This window comes from Anas acuta, chromosome 3 (assembly GCF_963932015.1).
Source record: "Anas acuta chromosome 3, bAnaAcu1.1, whole genome shotgun sequence".
Taxonomy (NCBI): domain Eukaryota; kingdom Metazoa; phylum Chordata; class Aves; order Anseriformes; family Anatidae; genus Anas; species Anas acuta.
Window position 1 is genome coordinate 39,932,091 of NC_088981.1, and position 18,687 is coordinate 39,950,777.

Genomic DNA, 18,687 nt, shown 5'->3' on the forward strand with positions numbered 1-18,687 from the left:
AAAACAAAATATGCTGTGCTGCTGTGCTCAGTGAAGAAAATGCATTGAATCTAGTGCCTGGAGTATTTTTAATACTCCACAACTCTTGAAATATTTTAAGTGACAGAGTAGAAAGATACGTCTCCACTGTCTCCCTTAGTAAAACAAGCACAGGCTCTACAGTGAATATTTTATAGTTACTTTGGGAATAAGAAAGCATTGACTATGAAGTAATCAGCAAGAAATTTTTCCATCTAAATGTCTTCACTGTAAAAAAAAAAAAAAAAAAAAGACATTGAATCACAGTGAGATATTAATAAGCTGACTGAGAATACAGACTGCAAAAAAAAAAAAAAAAAAAAAAGCAATTTCCCTGCTTGAGGCAAAACATGAAAACATGTTCACCAAAGGTCCCTGGTCAGTATTCCAAAGTACCGCTATCTGTCAAACATGATTAACAAGGGCTGACTTTAATGCACAATATGGATTCCTATGAAAAATATAATAAATGTTATGATCTGTTACATCTGTTACATGTATGAAATGTTATGATCATGTACAATCCTTGTGATTTCTGTATCACCCTCATGTGTAATACCATAGACAGAACATTTACACAGAAAGTTGTGAAAAACAACAACAACAAATATCCTAAAATCAAATATGGGTTTCCATGTGAACACTAAAAATTTTAGTATTAGTGAAGTAAGGAAAAGAGAGAAAAAAAAAAAAAGTCAAAAATTTGAGTATTATATCTAATGGTGTTTTTTTTTTTTCAGACATCAAAGGCAAGAAGCATGCTAGTGTCTGTAGCAATAGGAGATGATCTAGGTGTGATGAAAATACGCCAGACAGATAAAGGCACTGCAGAAAAAGTGGATTAATTCTATGTAACAATGCTCACTGCTGGGAAATTTCAACAAGCTCACTTTCAAAACCCCTTATATTAGGAAAGTGTGGGAACTATTTCACACTGAAGTGTTCATAGGAAACATTCAAGACAAACTGATTAATGAATCAAAACAAGTTTTCAGGACCAGGTGGAATTCATCCAAAAAGAAACTGCTGAGCACGTACACTGCTGGTGTTTAGCTATTGCTTAAACTCCTCTCCATTCAAGAGAACAAAAACAGGGCAAACATGATAACATTCTTCACTAAGTAGCTTTGTAGACTGGCAAAAGAGCTGAACTATTAATAGAGGCATACAGCTCAAATATGGAAACACAAAGAGAGCCAACAGTGACCTTGTAAAAGGAAAACACGTTTAATGTGTTCACATTATTCAGCCACATGCCCTTGTAACAAGGACGATTGCATACTGGGCATTATTAGCATGGGTGCAGCCAGCAGGGCAAGGGAGCTGATCCTTCCCCTCTACCTGGCTGTTGTGAAATCACATCCAGATGTTCTGTCGAGTTCTAGGATCCCCACTACTAAGAGATACAGGGATACTGGAGCAAACCCTGCCATTGGAGAGTCACCACAGTGGTGGGGAGCTTGAGTAGAGGACGTACAGAGAACTGGGTCAGTCAGCCTTGAGATGGGAGCGTGAAGGGGAGACTGACTGCCACATGCAACTACCAAGCTGCAGAGCATGGAGAAGACAGAGACAGACCCTTCTCAGAGGTACATGGCAATAGCACAGCAGGCTATTGCTGCCTGCAGAAGCAGACTCAAGCTGAGACGTGGTAGTTCTTGCTAGATGTACGGAAACAACTGAGTACCCTGAGGTTGGTCAAACACGGAGCAGGTGCCCAGAGGGGCTGTGGAGTCTCCATGATTGGAGATATACAGAGCTGAGCTTGACAAAAGGCCCTAAGCACCTAAGATTTGTGCAGGTGGTGGAATTAGAGACATCCCGAGGTCTCTTCCTACCAACGCATCTTGAAAAACAGCACCTGCAACTATCAGGGGTCTGCCAGGATCCTCTGAAGGAATTGTGACACATACACATGCAGCTGATCTGGCATCGCCCAACCTGGAATTTCGAACAGCTTTTGACAAAATCTATCACAAAAGACTGTTGCTGTTCAGCTGCTACAGTGTAAGAGAGATGGTTTTGTCAGGGATTAGACCCTGATTAAAAGCAATTTTCTATGCAATTCCAAAAGGATCTGCACTGTTCGATGTTGAAATAATTAGGAAAAGATGTGATGAGGGAATTAAGTTTCCTGATAATAAATTACTGAACATAATCATAACTAAAACTGATTGCAAAGGATACCAGCAGGATCAAGCAATAAATGTAAAGTAATTCTTAAGGGGTAAAATGACTAATACACAGATGTAGCGATGGGTTCTGAACTATCACCATGCAGTAGAAAATTCCTGGTGTCAGTGTCAACAGCTTTCTACAAATAGCTAGATAATACTCAAAAACAGTCACCTAAAAATAATTAAAATCAGAATATTAAAAATTACTATGAGAGGAAGAGCAAGCAAAACAGAAAACATCATGTGACGTACTCAAAAATTAAGGGAAATCCCTATCTTGTAATAGGGATAATTGTAATGTAATTATCCCTATTGCATGTAATTCAGGACACCACAACCCTAAAAAGAATACGGTACTATTAGTAAAACTACAGGAACGACATTTTGACTCACACTGTGACATGGATTCTCTAAGGTTCCAAACAGAAGAAGTTCTCAAACTACAAAAGGGATAACTGTTGTGAATATTAGAGAACAAAATCAGGTATGCTATGAAGATGGTGATAGCGAATGAGGCTTGTTCTTTTAGATCTGAAAGGCGTTTTTGTTCACTAGGTTATTTTTGTTCACTAGGTTTGTAGACCTCTTCGGTTTACAGATTCTCACTTGTGAGTTATTTCTCTTTGACATTCCAACATACTGCTGTCAAAACTCAGATTAACTAATGAATTTATGGAATATATTCTCTGATTTCCTGATTTCTATTCTTCTTGGAAACTTTGGAAAAAATCTAGTGCATTATTGTATTTTACTGGCTAAAACTATCTGGCACAAATTATATTTAAAGATTATAGTAAATATTTTAATTCTAGGTAGAGCCAAAAGATAATTCCAGCTATCAAAATCAAGAAAATAAGAAATTATTTGACTTAAGACCTGTAAATGTGTTACTTACTTCAGATGAATGGACAGTGTTTTGTCAGTAAGTATAGACTGTTTGCTTACAAAGACAAATCACTAAGTTCTTTGCATATTCGACTCAATTTTTGCTTGTCATTATCAAATAATAAAGAACCAGTACCATGTACCAAATGGTTAATTAAATCTACAAATTTAAAGGTGTAATTTTCGATCATGTACATTATATCCATTCCCAGATAACTCTAGATGTAATACCATCCACTGAAAAGATTTTGTCAATCACATCTGCATAGACAGTGTAGACAAAGTTAAATTACTATAATTAATATAGTTCTATTGATAAAACTATACATGAGGAAGAAAAAAAAAGACACCTTAAAATCCTTATTTGCTGAGGTCTTAATGTTCACAGATGCATGGTTCATTGCCAAGCATACATCAACAATCCTGTAAACTGGAGACAGATCTTGTCAGTCACCACCAGGAGAAGAATGCCCACTTCACTTTCCTCTAATTAAGAGTGCTACCACAGACAGGATTACTTTGTTGAACTTTCTAAAAGTAAAATAGCTAAAAAGAATGATATTTTGTCTGATTCAGAGCAAGGGAATTTCCTTTTACTGAAATTCACCAATTTCGAATTATTCCTGAAAATCCATCAGACAAGTTTATGGTCACAAACTAATGCAAGTCTATTATCTCTGGGCAGAATAAAATTTGAGATTCCTGTGATGGATGACTGTACTCCTAGCAGGAGATGCCATGCTATCAACCTTCTGGTGGCCATCCGTAGTTTAAACTGAGACGTGAATGCATTTTCTCCATTACCTCCTGCTGGCATCCGAGCTGGGGTCATGCTACATTGTTCACTAATGGGAAAAACTTAATCCTCTGTGCTAACTGAAGGAATGAAGAATATAGAACCGGGCCTTGTTCTCTGCTACTGGACATAATGGGCTGAGGGTGATGATGTGGGTGAAATTACAGGAATCAAATAAATGCTCTGAAATAATTTTTTATTTTTTATTTTTTCTCCCTAAAATATGGTTGGGCCCAAGATTAGCGTTCCCAAAAGCTTCCATGCCCCTACAAGACTAAAGAAGTATTTGCAGGTAAGTTCAGGCAGAACGCAAAAATCAATTTATTTTATGAGCAAGCTCTGACTAGCTTGTTCAGACTTCCTTTCTCAGAACTGGGAATTGCTTTCATCAACAACCTGGCACTTCAACAAATTGCCTAAAGACTAAGAAGGCATAAAACATGGTATAGTGCTTGGGTTAGAGTGCCCTACCATCCTTTTATTTAGATTTTAGGGTTCCCAAGTATGCAACGATGCTGATATGGTGCCATTTCACAACACAGTTGTGAAATGTAGTTACATTACCCAGCACCAGTTCTACACACACACAGAATGAGGTCATTCTTACAAAGCACCTATAAAATCAGATTTGAGTTTCAGCACATGAACGTGGAAAACAAATTCCAAATCCTTAATCGGGTCTTGGACATCTTAACCATCTCATGTCAGATCATATCATGGGTAACCCGCTATTTTGGCCGGGTTATCATATAAGCATGATTCTAACCATGCAATATCAACACAAAAATTCATTCAATATTGTAACCGCTCAGTGGTTTTCAACAAGTGAAATTATCACTGCTATGTATCTCTTTTTTAAATGATATACATCAAGCTATCACTAAAAAAGAATTCAAGGCATTCAGATAAAGAGTCTATTTAGTTATAACAAAAATCTACATAGTGCACCAAAAGCACATCACCAAATGCAAGTAGACAAACAAAGCTAGAAAGACTAATTTTTATTGATCTACTTAATGGGTTTTACCAGAATAAGGATATGACAAAACACAAACTGTATGCAGGTAAGGCTACCATATGGTTCTATAGAGATTTTCAGAAACAGAATATATGCGTGTGCATGTGTGCGTGCATGTACACTCAGAGAAACATGAATAAAGTTAATTAAATGAGGTATGATGTGGTTACCACTATTATAAAATAATTTGAATGCTTTGCTTAGAAAGCATCAACAACTCTGACTTTTTGATTTGTTATGTCTAAGAGGAAGCAACAGTATTGAAAAAGACAACACCGCAAGGTCCAGATTTTACTTTACATGAAATGAATAATGAAAGAAACTACAGGAAAAAAAAATCTATTTGCTCTTGATGTTAATCTGATGTGGCACTTTTTCAGTGAATGGAACAGATGAAGTCATGACATGCCTAGTCTGATGCAAGAATGACTCTTCACTGTTGAAAACCTCGGATTTTCACTCCTTTGCTTTAAAAGTAGAGAAATGTATGTAACATCTTTTCTACTTTGATGATTAACAGTTGGATAAAGTCTTTTGTTTTCTATTTTCTTCCTCTTCCTTAAACAACAGATTCATCTTTCTAATGGAATAGAAAGATGCACTGCAGCGAAAGTACTCACTGAAGTAAGAAAAATAGGGATATTGATAAAAGATTCAAGGTTCAGGTGAAACTAATTCAAACAATTTTCTTCCATGATTTAGTAGAATTCAATGCCAACTATATAAATAGAAAGGTGCAACAATTTCATCTCAGAAAATAACTGTTATTTTGTACTAAGTGTTAAAAATATAAGTATAGTCTAGCCTTGGAAGCAATTCTTCTAGGAATTTTTTTTTTCTTCTAGGACATACGATTTCCTTAAATATGAAAGTTGCTCTTCACTTGTACAGCTTTGAAAGGAAAAAGAAAACGGCCAATAGGACAACTAAATAAATAAGGGTAACAAACAGGAATGTCATCAAGGTCTGGATGTCTGCAGAAGTAGGTAAACGGTTTGCATGTGAGAAACAGCTGGTGTTAAAAGGGAAAAATACTCAAAAGTAGACATTAAGCCTCTAAGGAGAAAATTTCTTTTAATTAACACTGACATCATTGGCATCCCAGTTAAGTATTCTGGGAAAACATTTAACACTAATCTAGTAAACATGATTATAAAACCAACATCTTAGATTCTAAAGAGGTCTCTTAAATTCTACTACAATTGACAGTGTGCCAGCACGGCTTGTTCTGGAATACTAAGTGCCTGCTCTGAGAACTGTATTAATGAAGACTGAAAGATAACCAAGTTGTTTGGTCAGTAAAACGACGTGCTCAGCACAGGTACAAAACCTGCTCAAATACTCAGTGACTTTGTTAGGCTTTGGAACAGAATTGAAACACCTGAACATAGAGACTTACTGTTGCTATCTGCAGCTTATAACCCTTTGTCATACTATTGATGAATTAATCATTTATTTATGTTTGGGCTGTAAAAAGAACAAGCATAATGGAATTTCATTTAAAACTAAAATTTAAAACTGTAATGGACAGCAAATGCAATTATGGTGAAATACTAATCATGGCTATTATCACCTATCTGATCATGTCATAAATCACTGCATTACATACCATATTTAAGTTCTTATGCATCCTCAGTAATGCTCCTTATTCCTTGACTAACCCCATATTGTTCTATACTCCCTGCTTAGCAAAAGAAACAAACAACATAAATGCAAATTTCTTTCACACTGCCAAGTAGGAAGCATAACTTTTGTCACAACATTGATCCTCCATGGGATTTTTAATGACAGTTTTTATTTTGTTTTGTTTTTTTGTAAGTGAATGATGTAACGACTATCCCTCTGTCAATTCACTTGATATGTGTCCCACCCTCAGGACCCTCCCCCTGATCCTGCCAGCACTTTCCAAAATGTCCTATTTTTAAAAAAGCCTGAAAACTGTTCAAGGCAGCTAGACTTTACCCACTGGGTTGGTGATATGCTGGACAAATGAAAAAATGAAAAGCAAAAGCATATAGACAAGAAATGTTTATTGAAAAAGAAAATAAAATTAAAAGACAAAAATGGGTGGGAAGCACAGCACACAGAACTAAGAATTAAAAAAACATCTTACATTCTGCCTTAATGGCAGCACAGTTAATAGGGACAAAGGGACGTCTTGCTGCCTGCCGCAGCCGGAGAGTATTTTTGCAGACCTGACGGGCAAGTTTTGTCCAACACGTTGTGTGAAGAAAGAAGGCTTGGCGTGTTTTCACTGCTGACTTTGGACTTCCAGTGTTACGAACTGGAGTTCCCTGCGTGGCCTGCCGGGACATATGAGTTCTAACATGTGATTCCTACAAAAACAAAACAACAACAAAAAAATCATAACATGAATCTGAATTACACAATCTGTATCATCCTTACTATTGACAGACGATATCCAAAATAGTTAACAAAAAAAAAATCTGGTATTATTAGATCCTATCATCATTAAAGAAATGATGTAACACAGACCAGAGAGCTCTGCTCTGAATGGACTTATATAATGCCATTCTACTGTACAGACACTGTATAGGCATATTAACATTTCATAGATAACACACCACTTAATTGACAAGATGACATTTGTCCACCAAAAATGTATGGAGTGAACGTTTGTCTAAGAGTTGGTCAAAAGTCAACAAGGCAGGACCTGCACATTGTTCAGCTGTACTTAAAACAGGAAAAGGATTAATAAGTTACGTTTTATATACGTAAAATGCATGCCATTAAATATTTGAATCACAACAGTATTGAGAAGGCACCACGCTTCATTTTAGGAAGGTTTTAGGAAGATGATCCTACCTCTGTAGGTTGACTGGAAGACATTTTATCTTCATCTGTCTGTGTGGGCATTTTCAGGCCACCATATTTCTTCCAATAAATCCAGCAAGATGCACACAATCTACACTGCATATTTGGAGGGCCCCAAGAATACCATTGGTGAGACTGTGAAGCTAAGGATGGAAAGAACAGCACAGCTAAATTGGGGCATGATACATTCAGTATTGTATATTCAAATGCTGTAATAAATGGCATTCCTGAAGAGCAGTATCTAAATAAATATTTAATCCATTTGACATAGAGAAAAGGAGAACATTACTTAAAGCACCTCAAAAGTCTACTCCAAATGAAAACTTTGGAATACTTCACTGTTTACTTTCAAACCATAGACTCTTGTATCACCAGAAGATTTTCTTCCAAGGAATTAAAACAAACAAACAAACAAAAAAAAACACCTCACTTTCCCTCCACCCCCAAATTTCTAAACTTAACCTGGAAGACAGGATTGTTAGAGACCTTGCTACTTATTAGAACTGCTTAAGATCTGTGTTTTTTTTCCACCCAATATATGCAAAGTGAGTACTTCTAAGTCAAGATCCTTTATAAGCAAAGGGCAAGCACATCTCCTACTGACTTGATGCATGCCTACCTTTACCTTGTGCAAGTGGAGTCTCAGCTGGAAACACTAATTTAGCCTTTCAGTAGAAAATTATTCTTTAAAAAAATAGAATTTGAAAAACAATAGATATAACTGGAACTTTCTGTATAAAAAAAATATCAGTTTAATTGCTGTTTAAGACATGGGGAGCCATCTCAATGATAAGTAAAGCACATTTATATGGTACGACTTTTCAGTTTGTTCCAGTTCTGGATTTTATTATATCTGCACAAAATACCAGGGGAAAAAAAAAAAACAACAACACAAAAACAAATTCAACCCCACCCTACCCAACAACAGCTAAGCCAAGACAACAACAACAACAAAACACAAACAAATTTTAAGGACAAATAAAAATAAATTAGGGTTTAGAATCCAAAAGGTAAAGGAATAACATATAACTTCCATAATATTATACTACTTTATCATTCCATACTTCCTAAATTGTTAAAGAAAGAATCATAAAGCATATTTTAACACTGATCTTTTATTAAGTTACAAGTGCATTCAGTAAGTTAAAGTTATTTCTGGCACACAATTCATCAAAAATTATCCCCTCTTTATAGCTTGCAAACAGAACTACATACATTTGTTTTTAAGAGTATATTACAATTAGCCCCAAGTCCTGAATTATTCAAAAAATAGACAAAAAATTTACTTACTATAGCAACTTTCACAAGCCCGACCTATTAGTGAGGCCTGTGTCTGGTAAGAGGCTCCCATTGCTCCATTGACTGCAGCAGGTTTCCCATTACTGCTGGATATTTGATTGGGATTTGGTTTATTGCTTGAAAAAAAAAAAAAAGTCATCTTTCAGAAGTGATTTTACTAACCAGCTAATCAACATGAAAACAATTTAATTCTGGAATTCTGATGTGTGTTGACAACATCTATAAAAATTACTCTAACCACAAGACTAACTTTTATGCTTCTCCAACATTTTCAGCACAGACTTGCTATGTAAAGAGCTGCTTCGATACTTAAATTTACAATATTCATAAAACGGTACTGCATGGTCAAAACTGCTTGGCAAGCTACTAAAGACTAAGTGTGTCTCAGGGTCAAGGACTGAAAGAAGCCTGACAGCACAGAATTTAAGAAGGGAGTTCCAGATCCCCTTTTCAAGGATTTACGTGGTGAGGCTGGGCTTTGGGTGAAGTATAACATATGAGAGTGGTAACATTGCCTGTAATGCTATAAAGCTGTCCACACTAGTAGAGGGCCTGCTGTCTTGTATCTCAAGTAGAAGTATGTACCTTCCCACTAACTGCAGTAAATGCCTGTGTCCTTCCTATAACACTGACAAAGATCACCCATGTATCAGGATCAGCTTGGTTTGTACACCAAACCACTCATTTTGGGAAAGCTGAAGAACTGTTCTTGGATTTATTTTATTTTATATTATTTATTTTTACATTATATTACGATTTACCTACTAATGTTTCGCTGAAGCAGGACTTCACAGGTGAGTTAATTTGGAGAGAACACACTCCACACCAGGTTAAGCACAGTATTCCCAAAGATTTTGTTGGTGTTATTTAACTCTGACAAGCTGTACTACACAATACAACGCAAGGCCAGATTCAATAATTCTTAAGATGATTATTTACTACTTAAGGTAGCCTAAAATATATACAAGATTAGCTAAAATGACTAACTAAAAGGGAAAAGAAAACAACAACAGCAAATCTATCTTCCGGTACCTAAAGGGGGCCTACAAGAAAGCTGGGGAGGGACTCTTGGACAGGGAGTGAGTGTAGTGATAGGACAAGGGGGAATGGCTTTAAACTAAAAGAGGGTGGGTTTAGATTAGATATTAGGAATATATTAGATATTAGGAATATATTTTTACTATGAGGGTGGCAAGGCACTGCAACAGGTTGCCCCAAGATGCTGTTGATGCCCAACCTCTGGAAGTTTTCAAGGCTAGGCTGAATGGGGCTTTCAGCAACCTGGTCTGGTGGGAGGTGTCCCTGCCCATGGCAAGGAGGTTGGAATTGGATGAACTGGTCCCTTCCAAATGGAACCATTCTATGATACCTGCCATAAGGTATCCTTGCTTCTTCACCACTCCTTTGTGGTGTACAAGAATCTTCTGCTATATCAAGTTTCTACTGCAAATCCATAGCAGCAAATCCATCTCCTGCCTTCTCTCTTTTTCACTACACTCAGTGAGAGATTCTTCCTTTCCAACTTGCAAATGATCTTTGTCAAGTGCCTTCCCAAGATACTCAAGAGAAGTATCCTGGACTAGGGGTACAAGAGAAGGGATCAAGCAACCATTAAGTCTCTTACCTTATGATCTGTTGCTTAGTTACCTTCCAGAGCAACAATGAATTGAAAAGGGACTTTTTGGTTATTGAGGACAGAACTTTGCTTTAAATGAAATACCTTATGACCAAGATCAAAAAGGTATTCAACTCAAAGAATCAACTCCACTCAAACTTTAAATACAATAAATCAGCCTTCAAAGAGTGTTAGCAATCCCTTTGCTCATGAGCGCCCTAGATTGCACACTTAATCAAAGACTTAAGAATTCCTCCTCTCATATCATTGACTATGGATTTTGTCTTGACATGGAGGAAAAAAAAATGTTAATATGGCAAAACGAAGGCAAATCCCCTTGTAATTCAGAACAGGTTTTGTCAAACAATACAAATTGCTAGTCCCTAACAATTTTCCTAAAGCAGCCACTTCCATAAGAGAGTTAGTGAACACTCATAACAGAGTTTTCAGCATACAGCTCTTGGCATCTCTCAGATGCCAAGGATTATCAATATCACTAAATTAGTTTTTTTTTTTCAGAACATGTGATTTGTTAGAGATTGTCTTCTAACACTCATATTTCTTTACAGGTGAGGTTAAAAGACTGAATTTAACAGTCTGCATTAAATCTGTTTAAGAGACAACAGCCTGTATGAAATACGTAAATTAACATTTATTGTATCCAACTTATACCAGTAATCAGAAAGGCAACAATGGATTTTTGAAGTATTTCATTTGGTATTCTCGTGTTATATAAATATTTGTATCAATGGGTAAATCCACGTGTATGTGTGGATATAGACACAGAAAGCTTAAAAATAATTCTGTAATCCTATCTCTTACTGTAATCTTGAAGAAATTAGATTATATCTTGTTTCTATTAACTACTCATTAAGAAAAATAGATCTAGAATCAAGTTTAAATCTAAAGAACTAGAATTAAAAATCTCTCAGAAGAAAACAGATTTCATTAATAAGACATAAGAGTTTGGGCTGTGTGCTACCTTTAATTTACAGCCAGAACATTTTGACTCTAAGCTCAAGAACAAAGGATATCAACACCTTAAAACTGTAACCAAAATGGGTATCTGAATTTATGTAACTACATTAACATCAGCTTCTATTTTGAAATACTGCATTTGCACAAATATGAAATGTTATGCTGTAGAGATTCCGAAGCAATTACTCTAGAAAAACTGCTTTTAGACAACAAGGCCTTCCTCACTTGTGAGCTGTCCATGTAGCATCTGATCAACTTCTCACCTTTCCAGAACAGACAGTTTGGAGATCAAAGCCAATGGGCTGAATTAAGTACAAGGTTTTCACTTATGACAAAGATTTGCAGCATTTTCTTATTATACTTCTGTACGTATATATTCTGCCTCTATAAAAATACTAAAAAACTAAGTATTAAGAGAATGACTATGAAAATACCATGCATGTTGCTGCATGTTACAGTTTTACCTGTACATTATTCAAAAAATGACTTTATTGTTATACTCACTAGGTGGGGATGTATACTTGTTTCAATTTACTTTCTGCTTCAGCCGCTTTCAGACGTTTCTAGTTGAAAAATTAACACATATATTAACACAAACATTTTATTATCTTCAAGTATACAATTTCATAAAAATGCAGACAATCCATCCTTAAGTTATTTGTATATTATTTGGTGATTCCACAAGAGCCTCCAAGAAAAGTATAGAAATCTACAAGATGAAAACCATAGAAAACCAGAGCTTTCTATTCTTATTATTGGTTTGAAATGATAATATACTGTCCTCACCAATAAACCTTGCAAGCCTCAGCATATGACAAGCCTGTAAAAACATCTACTACAAAACAATTACTACTACAATTTATATAAATCGCATCTAAATAAACATGTATGACATAGTGTCTAACCCTCATCACAGGAAAAGTAGAAAATAAGTAAGAAATTGCACACGAGTTCCTCATCAGTCAAGTAATTCAGTACTTTGTGTGTGCTTTATTAAACTTATGGCTAGTATCTTGTAAGTAGTATAAGGAAATGAAACAGGAAAGTCCACTGACTGTTAGAAGCAACTAAACACCTGCTACAGCTAAGTTAAGATTCTCAGAAGAACACAGCAGTAGCAAGAGAGCTGCACTACTACTGAGATATTCTTTGAATGTACTAAGTTACGACTTTCTTCATATTTGCAACAAACTCAAAACAAGTTGCATCCAAGGCAGTATTGCTACATTACACTTGAGGTGGTTGGTATTGTCAACTTATTTAAGTCAGTGTTATTCAGTATGATCTTAAAACTTTTGCATATGAAAGTTACCCTTGACATATTGCCAGGAAACTTATTAAAGAATACTCTTTAGAGAACAATTGTCTTTTGGATGTTTCAACCTCACACTTTGAAACAACAATGGCATAAAAAACCTTGAAAGTTAACAGAAGACACTTCAGTGTGGTTGTAAACCATGAGTTACATGTCACTGTTTCTTGGGTAAAAACTGGAGTCCTTTGATTTCAGGAAGGGTTTCGCTACTCTTCATCTTTACTGTTCATCATGTCAGGCAGTAACCAAACTGCAGATGCCAGAGAACAGTGGGAGATTCGACATGATACAAATAATGACAACAATTCTCTCAACACTGGCACAAGAAATAAAGAGTTCAGCAAATGGTTATTTGCCTCCAAATAAAATATCAAGGAAAAATAGTATTTTCCCACTCTTCCTGTATTCAGGACATTACTTCTGTTCACTTGGAAAACAAAATGAAAAACAGGGTTTGAAACAATGTCAATTTTATTACAGGAGAAAAAGAAGACACTGATATCCAGCAATAATAAATCGTTATCTCCCTGCCTCCCAAGACTCCCCCTTTCTTTTCCAGGTGTTCAAGTATCAATTTGTTTCCACTACTTTAGTTCTCCGCTGAACTCCTATTTTTTGATATCCAATCTTGGCAAGGTTTAAAATTCAGAAAAATATTTCTCACCTTCAGAAAATTATCATCAAAAGACTCTGTTCTGAGAAAATCACAATGTGAGGCACAGGGTTTATCAGCTTTTCTGGCTGAGTAGCCTGAGTAAGCTTTTTCATGTAAACCACTGCTCTTTTCCATTTCAGGAAGTTGCCTCTGTGCCATCCATCACTATAACTCTCATTTGCAAATACTGTTCCTTGAAGACACAATCTGTGACTATAAATAACTCTCATTTGCAAAAATTGTGTCTTCAAGGAGCAATCTGAGACTATAAATAGACTCTTAAGCAGTCTGCGCCACCATGCCTTAATTCTTATTCAATAGGAGAGTCCTCTTCCATTTACTTTCAAGATGGGCTTTTTTTCCTAACAGTTTTTTCCCTGTTCACAGATGCCAAGCTGTATTTGCAGCTACAGAAGTGACTTCCACTGATATGTCTGATGCAGTTCCAGTCTTTAGCCTGCACCAACCCTGCATTACCTTCAACAGGCAGAAATACAAACATTGTATGATCTGCCTCTGTAGGTCAGTTTTTACAAGAATGAGAAGAAAGAACAGCAACAGCATGTTCCAATCTTATATACTGGCAGATTTTAGTCTGAGCACATTTTTTCTTTATAGCCCCAGCAGAAAAGCTCTCCTCTCAACAGCAACCTCTTTCTTAAAAGCTTCGGGTCACTGGCTTTCCACAACTGTCTTATCTCTTCATATTATATTCAACTATACATAATTTGTTTGCAAACAGAAAAAGCATGTATGACTGCAGGTCCACAGATAACATGCATTCCACAAAGTTCATAACAAACAGGTCCCATTGTACAAAGAAAAAGTATTAGGAGTAATAAATCACTGGAGCAATGTAAAAAGGAGAGAGAATGTTTTTCTGATTTTTTGTAATTCCGATCTTACACAGTAAGTATTTCAAACAAGTCATACAGCATGCATTATAAGGAGGTCAACCTAAACTATCCAGCTTCTCATCTGGGCTGTACTACTTTTAAAACAACTGCCTTTGAAATCAAACAGTTGTTGTTTTTTTTTTTCCAGAAACTTTTGTTATGAATATCAACTAATAACTATCCTGAGGAATGGCCATTTTCCTATGTTAGTATCATCTTCAACAACAGAAATAAATAAATGAGAGGGAAATGTAATATTGTTGTACTACAACAAAGTTATCCTTACACATGTTCTCCCTTTTTCCATTGAGAAGTCTTACTAAAAATCTTTTGTATTGAACCAGATTTTTAAGAAGAAAACAAGGAACCTGAAAACATTGCACTGAGAGGAATGAGTCATCTGACCTTCCGGAGACACTATATCATGCTACGGCCATGGAAAGTGCTGTATCACCAATATGTATTACTGAAGGCCTGAATTAGTGTTGCTAGACAGGATCAATACAGACAGAGGACTTCAGTGTAATTATTTCCAGTGAGCAATCCAGGAGACTCCTGGAGTACACTGAGGACAACTTCCTCGTCCAGGTATTAGACAAAGCAACCAGAAGAGATGCGTTACTGGACCTGGTGCTCACTGGTGCGGAAGAGCTCATTAAAGAGGTTAAAACTGGAGGCAAACTAGGTTGAGGTGACCCCACCCTGGATGAGTTTGTGATCTTGAGAAATACAGGCCTGGCTAGCAGCAAAGTCAGGACCCTGAACTTCAGAAAAGCCAGCTTCCAGCTGTTCAAAGAATTAGTGGATGAGATCCCATGGGACATGACCCTTAGGAATGGAGGATCTGATCAGAGCTGGCAACTCTATAAGGATATTCTCCTTGGAGTGGAAGAACTCGATTTATTCTCATGTAATAAATCAAGCAGGAGAGGGTCTTTTTACAAGGGCATGTAGTGATAGGACAAGGAATATTGGTTTTAAACTAAAAAGATGGGAGAATTAGCTTAGACATAAGGAGGAAATTCTTCACTCAGAAGGTGGTGAGGCGCTGGTACACATTGCCCACAGAACCTGTGGATGCCCCATCCCTGGAGGTGTTCAAGGCCAGGCTGGACAGGGCCTTGACCAACCTGATCTAGTGGGTGGAATCTCTGCCCAAGTCAGGGAGATTGAAGCTATACGATCTTTAAGGTCCCATCCAACCTGAGCCATTCCATGACTCTATCATTTCCCTTCACCTTAACCTGAAGCGAACATACCCTGAAGGTGGCAGTGGTATCTCTATCACCATTAAGTCATCACATTTAGATACCAAACAAGAATAACATTTCGTAGCACTTACAACATGGAAACCTTTTGTATGCCTGACAAGCTAATTCACGCAAAGAAATAAACAGATAGTTAAAGGGTAAATTTTTAAGTTAAACCACATTGATACAGAATTCAAAGTCTGTATTTTATGTATGTATAAGATTCAAGAATGTACATTAACATTTTCTTTCCCCATTCCTCAAAGCTGTTCTATCCCTCAAAGATGATATTTAGAGAAGAATGACTCCAGAATTGCCACTTTCTTACTGAACATATTTTCTCCCTAAAATGCATTCAATCATCACAGCTTGTTCTGGTGGTGGAGGGGACGACAATGACAAAAACAAAACCACCCTACAGATATATTTTTTTACTGAACTGTATTATTTTTACCATTCCAGAACAATTTAACAATGTCAGGACAAAGTTCTGGTTTCTGGTCAGGAAGGATTACAGAAATGTTAACCTGCACAGAAATGCAGTATTCAGCCTATGCTGTTTTTGTTTTTGATGATCACACATGACCTTGAAAAGACCATGTCTAGAACATTAAATCCCATGGTATAATGCCATGGCCTGAGTTAGGATATTACAACTTTATTTAGTTACAAATAAGGCTTACTTTTATAAGAGCACTCAGGCTGTTGATGTCCATAAATCCTTTTGCGTTTTATATTTTTCCTGCACACGAATCTAAAAACCTCATCCTATGAAACGGTACGCAAACTCAGTGCATCACACATCTCGACTGTTGTAGCAACACAATCATAACGAAGCCCCACAGAACGTTAGAAAAGGAATCTCAGAGCATTATGCCAACAACTCCAGAGCAAGTATTTCAAAAAAAAATCACAGGAAACAAAATCAGTCTCCGAGCAACCTAAGAGTGTTGACAGAAGTCAATTTTCAGTTCAATTTATCCTTACTCCTAGGCTTTCAGTCTCAATAAAATCTTTTTATCTGATTCTTCAAGATCCTCTGTTGCCCGTTCCTCAAGAGCTGAGGAACAGCACAGCCAATCTTTGCTGACATCTTTTTAAGATACATGTATACAGTGCAAAAAACAAAATGTGCTAAAAAGTGAAATGAATGGAGACAATACAGAGCAAGTTATTTTGTCTTTGTATTGTCCATACAACTAAAAGATCCTAGCGATAATTCAAAACTCTACTATGTGGTAAAAGACTTTTTTCTTTACTTTTCATACCCTTAAAATGCCCAAGCAAACACAAAATAAAACAAAAAGCCACCAAACCACAGAACAAGCTGAAGTAATCAGCTTTCTGACACGCTGCAACAAAGAAGCCTGGAATGACTCCAAACACACATCTAACAATACAGCTGTCATCGTTAGAGCGTAAAATTTATTTTCAACATGCTGTACTTAACATTGCTACTAATTATCCAAGTAAATGAGCTACAAACTAAAACGTAAAAACATAAATTACAACGGAGTATTTTAAAATATTTTCAGTATCTAAATCAAGGAGTAAATATATAAATAGTGCAATATATAAAAATTACTAACACTCTGGTTTTGCCTAAACCTGCTTCAAGTGCGTATCCAGTATCATCTTATGATGTTTGTGCTCCAGAGGGACTCATTCATTTAGAAGGATGAACACATTCATGACGTGCACCCAACTTTGTTTTTGTATCTTGGTAATGCCAAAGTAATGTTTTAGCATGGAGCATCAACAAAATGTTCATAACATTAGAAGTCACATTTAACATGATATGTTTTTCCTTTTTCTTCAGGCCCATATGCAGCTTCACAGCCAAGAGAATCAGCTCTGTAGACCATTTCTTTCTTCCACAGCACAGCAAAAACCAGAAATCACATTGCTACAAGCCAGCATTCAATCCAAATGGCTTAAAAAGCTATTCACAGCTAGATGGTGTACAACAGGCAGGATTTGGCAATACATCCTCTAAATGGCACAAAAACACCAGTCTGCAGCCTAAAATACTACCATACACCTCCCGCCACATTTCTTTTGAAGAGCACAATTTTTTTTTTTATCTTTAACAAGCTGAGATTTATTTATTTTTTTTTAAATAAGAGCATGGCAGACTTGTTCATGGTGAAATAGCCTTTAAATTACCTGCTGCACATATCTGTCAGTAGTTTTCCACATGTAATAATATTCAATGATACTAGTCAGCGACTTCCATGGGAGCTGAAAAACATTTGTTACAAATTAAAGTGGAAGTATACAAGTGAAGAAACTGCAGTGTTCACATTTTATTAAACACATGTTAAAACTATGTATAGTTGATACACGATTCTTAAAATGTGCATGCATTTCATACCCACATTGGAATCTATATGCATATAAATGTATACACCACAAATAATAAAACAATCAAAAATAATAAAACAAATAATAAACAATCTTTCTTTATAATTAACAGTGACTCAGAGTTACAGCAGTATTGCACATCAAAGCTAAATGTAATTTGTTTAATTTAAGTGTTATGGTTAGACTAACTGATCAAACCAGAATCCAGCCCATCAGGAAACACAGAAAGTAGTATCAACTCTATTGTCAAGTGCCTCAGATAGAAAACGACATTAGTACTAGGATTTATCATCTTTACAAGACTGTGTTCAAGTCTCATAATAGTTTTGCTTTTAAAAAATACACTGGCTATAGTATTTAATTCACATTTTTTTCAAGTCCCATAACAACTTAGCTGCTCATACAACACTGACAGTTTTGCAAAAAGCTCTGCATACTCAACCACTAAACACCAAACAAAAAGGATGCAAGGGACAAATTCTACTTTAAGCAATAAGAGTCATACTGACACCAAGTATTTCACAGAAGTCTCTGCACAAGCTCAGAACAACTGAATATTACCACCTTGATAACAATTTTGGTTGCA

The 18,687-nt window shown here is 36.2% G+C and overlaps 1 protein-coding gene across 8 annotated transcripts in view; it reads right to left on the minus strand.

The window, feature by feature from the left end:
* MTA3 (metastasis associated 1 family member 3) overlaps positions 1-18,687 on the minus strand; it is a 155,736-nt gene that overhangs the window by 46,520 nt on the left and 90,529 nt on the right. For all 8 annotated transcript variants that reach the window (XM_068676725.1, XM_068676721.1, XM_068676723.1 and 5 more), the window contains 5 exons: positions 17,904-17,978; positions 12,126-12,184; positions 9,020-9,144; positions 7,721-7,872; positions 7,008-7,230 (listed from right to left, as the gene is read on the minus strand). In XM_068676725.1, coding sequence (XP_068532826.1) covers positions 7,008-7,230; positions 7,721-7,872; positions 9,020-9,144; positions 12,126-12,184; positions 17,904-17,978 — 634 coding nt within the window. The remainder of the gene's footprint in view (positions 1-7,007; positions 7,231-7,720; positions 7,873-9,019; positions 9,145-12,125; positions 12,185-17,903; positions 17,979-18,687) is intronic.